Genomic DNA, 14833 nt, shown 5'->3' with positions numbered 1-14833 from the left:
CTTTTCACCCCCCATCCCCAAAAAAAAAAAAAAAAAAAAAAACCACAATATTCAAGTACTTACACTAAGTTCCATAAAAGTCTGAAACTAATTGATGAAGGAAAAAACCCCAATGAGAGTAATTTGCCTCAGGACACAGCAAATTGAGGAGAGGTCAAGCTATAACACATAGTGATCCACTGATCTTCCCAGTGATGGATACTGCCCAATTTCATATTCTTCTAACAAGTATTATTTAGATGTTGACCATTGTGTAGAGAACACAGAGTGGAATTTGTCATTTTTTACAAACCTGTCATCTAGAAAAGTAAATGTTACTGAGATTTGGCTATATAGGAAATAAGAGGTGAAGTTTGTTCGGGATTTATAACCTATTTCCTCCAAAGGATTTGGATTACCTAAATGTGTATTAGACATTAGGCAGTGAGAACATATGGCAAGTTTAGCTTCAGACTGAAAATGCGGAATGAGATTAAGGAATATTTCCTCAATTATTTGTTTTGACTGTAGTTAAAATGATAGTATTATCCACGTTCACTAGATACCAAGGACTGCTGTGTAGAGAATCAGTTTTTCCATTAAGTGCAGGAAATGGCATTGGAGGTGATCTAATACAGCTGCTTCATTTTCTAGCTAGAGAAAGAGGCTTGTGTCAGAGAGGCAAGTGACATACTTAGGACTCAAATTCCAAGTATACAGTTTGTGACCAGACTTCTACAGCACATGTATTCTTTAATAGATGGCTACTAGCCTTGTGGAAGATTTTGTATATATAGCACATAAGACTTTTGTCCGGTAGGAGATAGACTTAAGTTAAACACAGCATATGTGATTAGTGCCATAAGGGTAGTGTGGAGCATGGCTAATAATACTGTTACTTCTGAAAGGATTAAAGAAGTATTTACAGAATATAGAAAACATTTAAGCTGAAAACTGTAAAAGAATGGTAGAGTTTCCACAGACGTATTCAGACAGTGAGAAAAGAGTAGGAGCAAATAGAGTGGGAGTAAACCGTGGAGGGTCTCCAGGAGTTAAAGATATCTAATTTAAAATTTGAGCAGACAAAAAGAAAGTAAAATTGAAATCTAATTTTTAAAAAAGTAATAATAAAATAAAATTTGAGCAGACATTTGAGAGGGGGATGTAAGGGTTAAGATTAGAAATAAATGTAAAGTCCCTTTGTTAGTAAGCTAGTTACTGATTTTGGGGGGCAGGGGGCATTTTTGTGTCATTTATGAAGAATTCTGAGTTTTAGAAATGTTAGATGATTTAGCTGTATCAATAAGGTTTTTTTGTTTTTTCTTTCACTCATGGGATAAAAATTAAGGTTGTTTTTGTAATACAAGGGTACGTCAAAAAGTTCACAGAAAAATTCATACTATCTTTCAATTCTATTTTTCTGTGAACTATTTGAAATACATTTATGTTCCACTGCTGGGCAAAAACTTATTGGTTTCTGAAATGAACACTAATATTAAAGTTTTACGTTTTTGTGTTTATTTCCCTCAACCTTCTTTTCTATTGTGTTCTTTCTTCAATTTTGTTCATTTTCATATAATTACATCATGAAAATTTCCCATGTAAGTAGCACTTACATGGTGAAAGTGCTATTATTCCCTCTCAGCCGAGGAAAGGAATGCTGTTAGCCTTTTAAAGGAAGATTGATCTCTACTATAAAATGGCTGTTAAACATAGTCCTTTCTCCAGAAGGCTTTTTCTTAATTTTTAATCCTTTTCCTAACCCAGCTGAAATCATTTGAACACGTATTGTGTGCACGCTTGCACACATCTGTTAAAGCTTAGTTAAGTGAAGCAGCAGAAGTGGAGAAGGAATCTTATGTTTTTAATATCTTCATTCATGTTTAGAATTTTTATTGGATTTAATCTCCTTTTGTATTTAAATTTTGTACTTTTTAAGAGGGTCCTTACTGAGGTAACAATGTACATCTAAGTCTAGGTAATTGTCAGTCATGTTCTATTTTACCAGTCGCCAGGAAATAATTTAAAGTTGCCAGCACTATAGTGTCAAATGTTTAGTTTGGACTTAAATTCCTTGATATGAATCCTTCATTCCCCAGTAATATGCTGTCATGAAATTACTTAGTTTCTTCTATGTAAACATACAATGAAATCTCTTCCAAGAGAGCCTGATCTAAATGTAAGCATTCCAACACTGGGGAAAATGCCACCCTCCTCCTACCCCTTTCTCACACCCTTTCTTATTTCAGTCTGACTCAGAGGAAGGAAATAAAGTTCATCCTGTCAAACCTTGCCTAATGTTAGTTTAATAAGGAATAACTAGCTAGTACATAAACTCATTTATCTTAAGTAGATATGATTTCATTTTCTTATAACATTTAAGTACTTTACTTGAAATAATAGGATAGTAAACTTCCTTAGTTTATTTGGAATATTTGGATTGTAAAAGTGAAGTTGCTTTGCATTTTCACTTTTGTATCGGTCTTCAATTTTTCCAGACTAAATTTTTATATCTTCTGTTTTGAGTGTTTTAATAGAAAGAATTTTAGTTCAGCTAGTTTTTAAATTAAGTCTTAGACTAGCTTCACAAGAAAAATCAACCTCAGAATTTTACTAGCAAATACTAAAATCCGCCCCCCCAAATACCTTAACATGGAAATGTAAAGAGATCTGGAAAAAGAAAGTAATGTAATCTTTTCTGTACCTTCTCTGGAATGCATTTTTATTTTTATTTTTTGGAGACTGGCTGGTAAGGGGATCCAAACCCTTGACTTTGGTGTTACAAGGTGGCGTTCTAACCAGCTGAGCTAACTGGCAAGTCCTGGAATGCATTTTTAACGTAACATTTTTATTGTATAAGTTTTTTGTAGCCTATTGTATCATAGAGGTTTACCACAAATTTTTACCATTTACTGAATCAAGATTTACTTTGAATAAACAGAAATAGCTGTATTGGGAGTACATTATTTATACCATATTCTTAGGTGGTTATAATTCACCCTAAACCAAAGAAATGAATTATACAATTTACAAATATCACTTTGGTTCATTGTTGTTTTGTATGTTGAATATATCCTTATCTTGCAGAATGAAATATTTCCTAGAGAAAGTGGAGTTGGCACATCTTCCCTGTTTTCTTCCTTCTCCTGTCTCCTGTTGTAACTTTTCCTGTCTGCCATTTGTTCATGTCTTGAGTTCACACTGTACAGGGTAATAACTCCTTCATGAGTCATTTTCATTTTGGAATGTGTTTTTCAGTAGTTTCCAAAGTGTACTGAAAGTAGTCTTGCTTCCATCTCTGTCCCCATCTGCCTGCCCTCCCAATCAAATAAGTACTTTCTTTGTGTGTGTACCATTTCACAGTTTTTGTATATACAAGCAAATGCAATATATATTATCCCCCTTCATGTAATGATAATATATTGTGTACACATCTGTACTTTTACTTTTAAAGATCTCCAGGGTGCATTGTTCCCATTTCAATACATAGAAAAGCATCTTTGTGGTTTTTATAAATGCATACTATTCAATTGAATGGGTGTCTATACCATGATTTATTTGACCAGTTCCCTATTGATAGAAGCCTTTCTGTTATAGACAGTGCTGTTATGAGTAGCCTTGTAAATACATTATTTCCTATGTATATAAAATATCTGTAGGATAAATTCCCAGGTGTGGGATTGCTGGCTCAAAGAGAATAAATAAAAGAGGGAGAAGGAGAGAAGTCTCTGTTGGAAAATGGTATTTCATTATAGTTTAATCAGTATTTTTATTATGATTGAGATGTTGAGTATTTTTTCATGTCTTGTGAACTGTTAATGTGAATTTTCCCCATTTTTCTTTTTTTTTTTTGTCTTTTTGTCTTTTTTCCGTGTCCGGCAACGGATCGCAACCCTCAGTGTTGCCCCCGTACCGGACCGGGGACCGGCGACGGGATCGCAAGCCTCGGCGTTGCTCCCGCGCCTCGCTCAGCCAGTGAGCGGGAGCCGGTCTGTACATGGGATCCGAACCCTCGGACGGGAGCGCCGCCGCGCTTCCCAAGCGGCACACTATCCAGTGCGCCACCGGGCCGGCCCTTCCCCATTTTTCTACTGGGCTTCTGGTCTTACAGATTTCTAGAAGTACTTTATATTTTAGGGAAATTATTGAAGAAGTTTTTGATTTTTCTATATTTTCAGACATACAGTTAGGCATCCCACACTTGAAAGTATTAAAGAAATTCTTCCTTTTTAAAAGTCCTTAATACAAATGATATTGTTGACTTGGGACAAAGGGGGTCTGAGGTAGGAGAGGGACTTTGTATTGATTGTATACTTTTTTATGTATACTGTCTGAATTTATTTTTTTACCATATGCATGTATCTTTTTCTAATTTTAATTTTAGTTTGGTTTATTTTTTTGGCAGCTGGCTGGTACAGAGATCAAACCTGGACCTTGGTTTTATCAGCACCATGCTCTAACCAACTGAGCTAAACAGCCAGCCCCTATGTCTTTTTTTTTTTTTTTTTAATGTTTATTTTGAAATAATTATAGATTCACAAGAAATTACAAAAAAAAGAAAGTATAGGGAGGTCCTATGTACCCTTCACCTAGTTTCCCCAAATGATAACATCTTCTATGACTAATAGTACAATATAAAACCCAGGAAATGGACATTGGTACAATCCCCAGCATATATCCTTTCTTCCTCTTTTCAAACATATTTTTCTGGCTAGGAATTTGATCTAAAATTAACTAAGTGAATGTAAAATATGCAGAGAGCATTGGTGAGCAAAATTTTTGTAGAAGGTGCTAATAATAAATAGCAATCGTGTTTATATTTAGCCAGGTTTTTAACAGTTCGTTGGTAAAGTAAGGCTGGTTATTTGAGAAAATAATTACGGTTTTGGAAGTAGCCATTTTCTGTGCTTCCTCAGGATGAATAATAGCTTTAAAATCTTCGTCTAATATTTTAATCTTAACCATAGAGATTTGCATTTGGCCAGAGTCTACATGAATTTTACCTATTTAGGCTCTTTTGAAAAGAGAATTATTTGTTCTTAACTGGTAAGCAGTAAATATGTGTTTAGTCCTCATAGAAGAGTGGTAGATTTTTAAAATTATATTCAGCCTTCACAGGCTTGTTGAACTATAGATTTATTAGGTCATTCTTTTGCAATCAGTAATTTATATTTTCTTAATTTTCTTTCTAAAGCAACACATTTTTTAGAGGACAGGCAAAATGTTACTCAAGTTAGAATTAGTGCATTTTAGTAGTAACAGTGGTCTTATAGTGCTTATTTTGGGAAGTGAGGGTAAGGTTAATGAAGGTGGTAGGTGATTGACTGGAAACAGTATATGAACGCTGAGGACTGACCTCCAGGAAAGGTTGTAGCTTCCTTCTACTTGTGAGTTTACAAAAAAATCAGTTTTACCTAATTTGGGGAAGGGGACTTTAGCATGAAGTGTATTAGATTTACCAACTCAAAAGAGTTCTTAAATATGAAAGATCTGATTCTGTAATTCGGGGAGTTCCTTTAGTGGGTTTATAATTGTGATTGTGACTCAACACAGAAAATTAGAAGGGTCTTGGAGTAAAAGCAAGGTAATTTTTTTTAAACAGTATTCTACTTATAGATGCATATAATTTTAAGTTATCTTTAGCTTTCTAACAAACCAAAAGAACATTTTAGTTCTTAGTGAATAGGTAAACTATACTGGCTGTCTAAAGATCACTGAACAAGTGCTTTTTCCAAGAAGTTACCTCCCTTATTCTCAGAGCTGAACCTCTACTAGGAATGTGCTAGATAAGATAAATGGCATATTATGAACATAGTTTAATCTTTGGATCTGTGCTTGTGGTTTCATAACTAACATTTGGTACTTAGTTAAAGCATTCTTCATAATATACACAACTCTGGATTTATTTTAGCTCATTATAAATAGTTGCTTGCTTTCTTTGACCGTCTTACTGTTATGGAAGAGAAAGCATGTATTTTGACATTAGGTCTAGGTTTGAATTCTTTTCCTAATATTGTGTCTTTGAGCAAGTTACTTGTCCTCAGTTTCCTAAACTGTAAAATGAGAATATTGCTGAGGCTTGTTGTAAAGACTAAGATAATGTGTGTTACCTATCATAAATTGGACAGCCATTAAGTGTTCTTTTTCTCTACCTTATTGCTTTGTAAATTAGCATTTATGTAAAGGGGAGGACAGAAGAAAGACAAAGTTGTCAGAATGTGTCCACTTTGAAAAAGTGAAGAAATTTGCACTAATTTTATTTTAGACAGTAGCCATGATGCCTCTATCCACATCACTACAGATAAAGAAAAAAGTTGATTTCTCATACAGTTTTTTTTTTTAATGTGAGATCAGGTTAGATTACCTTTGCCTCACTGGTTTTTCCCTTGTGAAGTTGGAGATTCTTATATGGCCTCTTTTCTTCATGGTGAGGTTGCAAGTAATCTCTTGTGATAAGAATAAGGAGACCTGGGAGGAAAAGCTGTGGTGTGGAGCCGGGTAGAATGAATTAAAAGATGAACAGTACGGAAAGCCAAGCCATCTTACTGTAGCATTGATACTTTAAGTTTTACTTTTCCTGTGAATGTGTTTTGTAATTGGCTTTATTTAAACACTAAATTTAAGTTCATTTTGCTCTTTAGGGGTGGCAATTCCAGTAAATAAAAATTTATCATATAGAAAATAATATAGTCATTTTTGCTTTCTTTCCACAGTTCTAAATTTCTGTTTATTCCTTCTATATCCACCATTTTTAATTCATCTGTAAATGCCAATCAAGGTTTGATTTTATTTTTAAAAGTGACCTGTAGTAAACAGAAAGTTTCTTTCTTTTTAAAAATTATCCTTTGATTTTATTTAGCACTTATTATTTACCATAACAGTTTAAAAAGGAAGATTCTAAGCTCTTCATTTTTTTTTTTTTTTCCTTTTTGTCTTTTTTCGTGACTGGCATCGGATCGCAACCCTCAGTGTCGCGCCCGTACCGGACCAGGACCGGCAACGGGATCGCAACCCTCAGTGTTGCGCCCGCACCTCGCTCAGCCAGTGAGCGGCTGGTCTATATGTGGGATCCGAACCCTTGGTGCGCCACCGGGCCGGCCCGAAGCTCTTCATTTTTCCCATACTTCCACGGCAGTAATTATAACACTTGGTTTAAAATTAACTTAATCTGAAGTATATAATTTATTCATACTACCACTATTATGCAGTACCTGATTGTAACCAGATCTGTATACTTTGTACTGATAATACAAAAAAGAAAGACAGGAAGCCTTCCTTTAGGGAGCTTAAGTTCAGAAACTGGTAACCCATCAAAATATAATGTAGTGAATAAAAAAGAAAACAAGGTATAATACTATAACATTAGGTGAAGGAAGCAAACCTGAAGGAAGATAATTTATTCTACTTCAGTTGTTCTTTCTCATTTTAAATGAGAGCCGTATCATTATGTTGATTTTGAATACAGTAGAAAACATCTTGTTACCCTCATTGAAACAGTATTTGTAAACCATGTTCTGGGATCTTGAAATAGAATACCCTTATTTGCTCAAGATTACCATATTGGTATCTTTATTGTAAATTGTAAATCTGGCTATTTAAAGCGGTGGTTCTCAAACTTTAGTTTCTATCAGAATCATTGGAGGGTTTATTAAACTAGATTACCTGGCACCACCCCAAGAATATCTAATTCGGTAGGTCTTGTGTGGGTCCAAATATTTACATTTCTGACAAGTTCCCAGGTGATGCTGATACTTCTGGTTGGGACTGTACTTAGAGAACTACTGATTATCTGAGCTCAAAAAACTGTAATTGCTTCCCATCTAATTACTATCAGTATGCATTTGAGTTCCTTTGTGCCAAGCACTGTGTTCACTTTACAGAGGTGAAGATGATATGGAACCTTCCTCAGGAGCTCAGTCTAATAGGATCAACAGTGGTTATTACAATAATGAAAATAATTACTGTCATGTATTGAGTGCTCAGAGTGCCAGGTACTATGACATGTATTTAAAACTTACTTAATCCTCACAGGAGTTTTATGAATAAGGACTTATAATCCTTATTTTAAATGAAAAAACTGAAGTCTAACAAGGTTAAATAATTTCCCAGAGTTTACACAGTTGAGTATATCGAGGAGCCAGAATTTGCTATTCTGCCTTCCTGCACTATAAAAAGTTTGCGAAGATTGGTGGATCATAGGAAAGATGGAGTAATTGGCTCTACCTTAGGAAATCAGAAGGCATCATAGAAGAGATGACACTGGAGCATCTTAAGGAATGAGTGAAAGATAGCCAGAAGCATTGGAACTGTGAGCATTTCCAGATGAGGGAGAAGTTTCTGCAAGCCAAGAAAACCTGAGAGAACATATGTTCCACAGGCTACAAATAGTTACGTAAGATCAGACGGAGTTTTAGAGGAAAAGAGACCATATAATGCAGAAGTCAGGGTCACGAATTTTGTATACCAGGCAAAAGAAGTTTTTAAAATATAATTAGATTTTAAAAATTCTTTCTCCTATAACTTTCATCTCTGTAAGCCAGTGATTGGACAGCAGAATCAGCATCATCTGAGAAATTGCTGGAAATGCAGATTCCTGGGCCCCATCCTTATACTTACTAAATCAGAAACTCCGAGGTAGAGCCTAACAATCCGTGTTTTTGTTTTGTTTTGTTTTGTTTTTTTGTCTTTTTTCGTGTCCGGCAACGGATCGCAACCCTCAGTGTCGCGCCCATACTGGACCGGGACCGGCAACGGGATCGCAACCCTCGGTGCTGCGCCCGCACCTCGCTCAGCCAGTGAGCGGGAACCCGTCTGTATGTGGGATCCGAACCCTCGGCGGGAGCACCGTCGCACTCCCAAGCGGCACACTGTAGCAGTGCGCCACCGGGCCGGCCCCCTAACAATCCGTGTTTTAACAAGACCTTCAGATGACACTAGTGCGTAGCAAAGTTTGAGACCACTGCAGTAGGTTATGGAATTCTTGAAAAACAGCCTGCAAAATAGTCAGAGGTCACTGTAGTGATAGTTATTGTGTCTCTGACTGATTTAATTCTGTTAAAGTACAATGCTCAACGAAGTTGAAATATCAGTAGCTTTTAAGGGATACATATCTTCAACATGATCCGTTTATACCTTGCAAACCTTGCCGTTTTCTCTGTTGCTGCTGTAAAAAAGGCCTGAGTCAGGACAAGAGGTTTTTAGATCAGCATTCAAGGAATAGTATGCCAGTTATTATTCCTTAGCTACAGCAATGATTTTAAAACTGGCTGACTGATTTTAATTATCAAATAAAATGAAGCAATAAACACTTTTTAAGGGTTTTTTCTTTCTCCTGACTGCTTATTAATATTTAAAACTATTAAAGTTAGCAGCTAAGGTGTTCCGTTTAAAGCAGACGTGTTGAAGGAGTTGAATGTATTTGTCATGAAATGACTTTTAAAGAAATTCACTCTTTCCTTGACATAAAAATATAGAAAGTATAATCTAGGAATCTCAAGCAAACTAATCTAAATACCTATCACTATCTTTTTTGCCAAGTTGGGGTTGATATTTGTGGTGAATATATCTACAGGTATATATTTACATAGTATCTGGCAGTGAACTTTACACTAAAGCCACATGATTTATGCGGTTGTTCTGTAGTTTATAGTTACATATAGTCATACTTTGCTTTGCACAGCTCTCTACAAGTATTTAAAGCCCAACATGTATAAAGTATTTACTAATGGTCTATATATATCCTTTCCAGATATTAGGTAGACAGATCTCCTTTTCATCTTAGAAATGCCAGCAGCAAGAAGGGACATATTATGGTAATCAATATGGTTAATGCACAAATAAACAGACGTAGTGTTTTTGATGTATTGATTGAGTTTCAAGGATTTAAAAGTGGGAAGTCCATTGAGGCATTAACAGAAACCCCTCCAGGGAAGTTAAATAGGTGGTATGCTGATGGTCACACAGGCAGTGAGTAGCAGAACTACGATTATAACCAGGTCTACTTGGATTACAGTATAAAAGGCATAACTACATCAAACAGGGTATACTGAACCTCAGTCTGATAGAACATTAAGGGTCCACACTAAAGTAAAATAATCTTCAGGTATTTTAGCACCAAAATCTTCTCAGATGGGGTATACTTTATGAAGAATATTTAGTAACATTTTATATAAAAGTTATCTTAAAAACCTTTTTGTATTGATAAAGTAGATTAAAATATCAAATTTTTCTTTACAAGAGTAATTTTTTTAAAAACTAGTAACTTTTTAAAAATTTACAAAAATATCAAGAGAATATAGATTCTTGCTACTCTTACTTTTTAAGTACATGGAAGAATATAAATCACCAAAGAGGACAATTATTCAACCTTCTGTGTCATTGTCATACAAATGCTAAGGTGATATTTGAACTTGGGATGTACTTACTGGCTAGACTACTTTCAATTATTTCCAGGAAAAACTGGTCTAAACCGCATACCTTATTAGGTGATTTTTGCCAGCAGGTAACCTACAATCAAAGCATGCTGGTCTGCTAAAATGTTGAGTTCCTTGTTAACCAACCCTGCCCAAAAGCCGTCTGAATCATTTTTACAAGCCAGTTCTAAAAATTTTTAAACCAGTTATTAAAATATAAAATTTATAGAAGAAAATTCATTGTGTGAATTTTTTTATCACTACTATTTTTTTTGATGGCTGGCCAGTAAGGGGATTCAAACCCTTGACCTTGGTGTTATAACACCGTGATCATCTGAATTTTAATACAGTAAAGAATCACTGGGATTTCCACATGAAAGCCAGTTAGAATATATAGTTGGTTAATGAAAAGTTTGAGAGAGATGGAGAGAGCACTGCTCTTTCAAAATATATCCTTTTAAGACCACTGAATTGAGAAATCCTGAGTAGAATTGGAAGTTACTTTTAAAGTAGCATATGTATATCTTAGGCACATTAAAAACATTGGAACTACAAAGGATTTTTAGAAGTCATCTGTTTACCAAAACCCTCATTTTAAAAATGAGAGCTCTACTGAAATTGTGAGAATAGACTTAATAAACAATTTGATATTATTGTATTTGATTTTAAGTAAAGCACAAATGTCTTTCACATTATTTTAAGAGTTGGAAGGGAGGTTTGGTTTTTTAGAATAATTTAATGAAATATTCTAATTTTTTCCAGTGCATCTGGGGGAGGTGGTGTAGCCATTGACAACAAAATAGAACAAGCAATGGTAAGTAAAAGTTTATAGTCCTTTCGTTTCATAAATTGTTGGTTGTATGCACTTGATTTTTATCAGTTCTAGAACAGACACCTAATTTCTTTAAATCAGAGATGATGAAATTGTATTTTTTGATGAAATTTACTTGCAGATGCTAGGACATTGGGAGTTTTATGTCTGGAAATACCAATTCAGTAAATATTTCTCCCATTTGAACATTTCACATTTCATGCATTAACATTGATATAGGGTCATGGGGGGGGCATACATAATTAAATGTAACACATTCCCAAAATATTTCAACATTGAAAATAGTTTAGGGACAAAAGAATATTAAAGTGAAAACTTCAGCTGGAAATCTTGGTCATCCTTTGGTCATTCACAGCCAGTTTTTTTTGGTTTTTTTTTTGTCTTTTTGTCTTTTTCCGTGTCCGGCAACGGATCGCAACCCTCAGTGTTGCCCCCGTACCGGACCGGGGACCGGCAACAGGATTGCAACCCTCGGTGTTGCCCCCGCGCCTCGCTCAGCCAGTGAGCAGGAACCGGTCTGTATGTGGGATCCGAACCCTCGGGCGGGAGCGCCGCTGCGCTTCCCAAGCAGCGCACTTATCCAGTGCGCCACCGGGCCGGCCCATTCACAGCCAGTTTTACTGAACTTTAATAAATAGGCTTGGTTTTGGTTCCGATTTCTGCTATTGCCGTAAATTTTTTGTTTCCTTAAAGATATTCTGTACATATTATACAAAATATTTTTACTCAAGTTTAGTAAAACTGCCTATAAGCTATAAATAAGGACTGTTAGTCTCAAACTATTAAAAAATAAATCCTAAGATTTAAAAGTTGGAAATTACAGGTCACTTTATCTCTAAAGCTGTACTATGACTAGTTTAATATCAAACAGCATTCCACTGGAATATTTATTGCTTTGTTCTCTTAATGTGACATCTAATCATTGATTTTAACTTTTTTTTTATTCTAAGCTTATAATTGACAAGTTAGGGAGCTAGTATTTTTGAAAATCATTCCAAACTTTGAAAAGAAAATCTTGGGCTTGCTGCTCTAGTTAGGAACTGTATTCTTTTCACCCCATCTCCTAAGATGTAGCAGAACCATTAAAAGCAACACCAGGAAAACTAATATAGAAACACTTTGTGTTTGTAAGGCACCAAGAAGGCTAGCACCAAATAGCTTCACCTTTCCCTTTCACTCTTTTTGACATTCCCAATTTTATTTTTTACAGGATCTGGTGAAAAGCCATTTGATGTATGCAGTAAGAGAAGAAGTGGAAGTTCTAAAGGAACAAATAAAAGAATTAGTTGAAAGAAACTCTTTACTTGAACGAGAAAATGCACTGTTAAAATCTCTTTCAAACAATGATCAGTTATCCCAACTCCCAGCCCAACAGGCCAATCCTGGTAGCACTTCTCAACAGCAAGCAGTGATAGCACAGCCTCCGCAGCCAACGCAACCTCCTCAGCAGCCGAATGTCTCCTCAGCATAAAGCTTTCTTAAGCCTCATTAAGAAAAAAACTGAAAGCAATCTATCCTTGTGTGCCACTGGTGTTCTTTCCACTTTATACGAAAGCAAGTAGCCATGCTTCAATTTTGTGTTTGGCCTTTTCAGTATTAGACAATCATTCTACAAGAGCTTTTCCTCTGAGATGTCATGCAGCGCTGTTGTTGTCCAGTTCTATATCATCAGTACACAAGGAGAATAACAGATGGGGTTTATTAAAGTGAGCAAAGTCTGCATTTTACCTGGTGCACATGAGTAGGGTCTTTAAAGAGTTTTGGTGGCTCTCCCATGTTTCCTACTACCCATGGATTTACCCTGAGCCTTCCTATCACATTATAAATAACAGTTCATCTAAAGAGCCACTTTTCTTTCAATATCAGTAACATTTGCCTACATAAGTTTTCATTTATTTGTGTTTTATTTATTACAGGGCTGCTATTTTCATAATGTACATGAACAATGTCACAGAATTTTTTTAATTTTTTTGAATAATTATAATTATCAGTAAAGGAATTGACAGACAGGATTGCATTTAATAGATAAAATGTTTAGGCAATAATTGAACAAGAGAATCCTGGCATATTTCTAACACTAATGGCAATTTACCTTTGGTATTTATTTTTAGTAGTAAAGACCCAGCTTGAATGTAAATTTTGTATAGTGTAAGTATGAAGAACATAGTGCAACTGTACAGGTAGTCACCAGTTATTGTGATATAATAAATAATTGGGCTATTTTGATGAAGAAAACTTTGTTCATTTGTTTCTACTTTCTAATAGAGAAATTGCCACAATTCCTCTGCTTTTCAACATTTCGTATGACTTTTTTTTCGGGTGGGAATAAAAAGCTGTGAAATTGTTCAACCTACTTTGTAACCAAAGAAGCAAAGCTGTGTAATGGAGTTGTTGTGGTTTTTTGGGGTTTTTGTTTGTTTGTTTTTTTAATATATAATGCACATTCTTTATGTATTTTTATTTAGTGTTTTCTCGGTCACAATTTTCTTTGCTGTCTAGCATGATCTGCATGACCTATAATCTTTGAACCACTTTCGTACCTCATATTTTTATCCAGCACTCTTATTGTAATATGTACTAGTCTGTGAACAATGTCAAATAAAAAAGAACGAACAGGTAGTATGGTGGAGCTGAGCTAGTGTACAATACACTAGTTGTATTAAAAAAAAAAAAAAAAGAAGTGAGCCATCTTTTCATTTAAAATGGTGTTTTGAATTTCATATGCAGAAAACGTTTTGTTACATTGCAGATTTTAATGTATTTAATAAATGCAACATGCAGATTAAGTGCAGTGTATACTGAGTATTTAAATTAAAATGTACATTTCATAAATACAGTTTCAAGAAAAAGCATCATTTTGTGTATACTAACACATTAAGTGTATGTCAGAAGTTGATGTATAAATATATATTTTAACACATTTTCTGAAATTAAACTGCAGTTTTGTTGAAATATTTGGCTCTTTATGTGTTCAAAATTTGACTAGATTTGTATTTTCAACAGTTCTTTAAATGAAGAGCTATGTTATTAATGACAATGATAGTTCTTAAATTTTCAAAGTAAAAATTTAAAGAATGCAAGAATGGTGAGCAATATTTGTACTCAGTGTTCATATTATGTTAATGATACTTAAATAGAAAATCCTTGTCTACCAAAACTCTTACTTGAATTCAGAAAGGTGCCTGTAGAAATTAACATGTTGTGGTGTATCTGTAGCCAGCTAGCAAATCAGGAGTTGAGAACCAGTAGTTAGCTCTCCATGTTAAAAGAGGATAAGTAAGTATTCTTTATCTATATGAAATAAAATCTTAATGAGATTAGCCACAAACAAGAGGCATAAAATCGGGGTGTACATGGGATTACCAAATATTTTATATTCTAGTGCTGCAGAATATATTCAGTGAACAAAATTTGAATGCTAATAACATTAGAAATAATTAAAGGAACTAAGTACGTAGACATGAGTAAGAAAACTATGTGGATGGAGTAAGATTCTAAGTAGAGCCACATAGGTGAGATAGAATGTGCAACTCTGCTGTTGGAATGTTAAACAAGAGGTTCGCTGGTATGCTTCTCCAGTGCTAATACAGTGATGTAATACATGTGAAGA

The 14833-nt window shown here is 34.8% G+C and overlaps 1 protein-coding gene across 1 annotated transcript in view; it reads left to right on the top strand.

Moving 5' to 3' along the window:
* The window catches only part of TSC22D2 (TSC22 domain family, member 2), a 50190-nt gene extending 35887 nt beyond the window's left edge, over nucleotides 1-14303 (top strand). Inside the window, exons 3-4 of the mRNA XM_008586262.1 lie at nucleotides 11154-11205; nucleotides 12434-14303. Of these exons, the coding sequence (XP_008584484.1) occupies nucleotides 11154-11205; nucleotides 12434-12694 (313 nt within the window). The 3' untranslated portion in view covers nucleotides 12695-14303. The remainder of the gene's footprint in view (nucleotides 1-11153; nucleotides 11206-12433) is intronic.
* Nucleotides 14304-14833: the final 530 nt, after the last annotated feature.

The sequence above is a fragment of the Galeopterus variegatus genome, unplaced genomic scaffold, assembly GCF_000696425.1.
Source record: "Galeopterus variegatus unplaced genomic scaffold, G_variegatus-3.0.2 Scaffold3906, whole genome shotgun sequence".
Taxonomy (NCBI): domain Eukaryota; kingdom Metazoa; phylum Chordata; class Mammalia; order Dermoptera; family Cynocephalidae; genus Galeopterus; species Galeopterus variegatus.
Note: the sequence above shows the minus strand (reverse complement) of the source record. Positions and strands in the feature narration are given on the sequence as shown.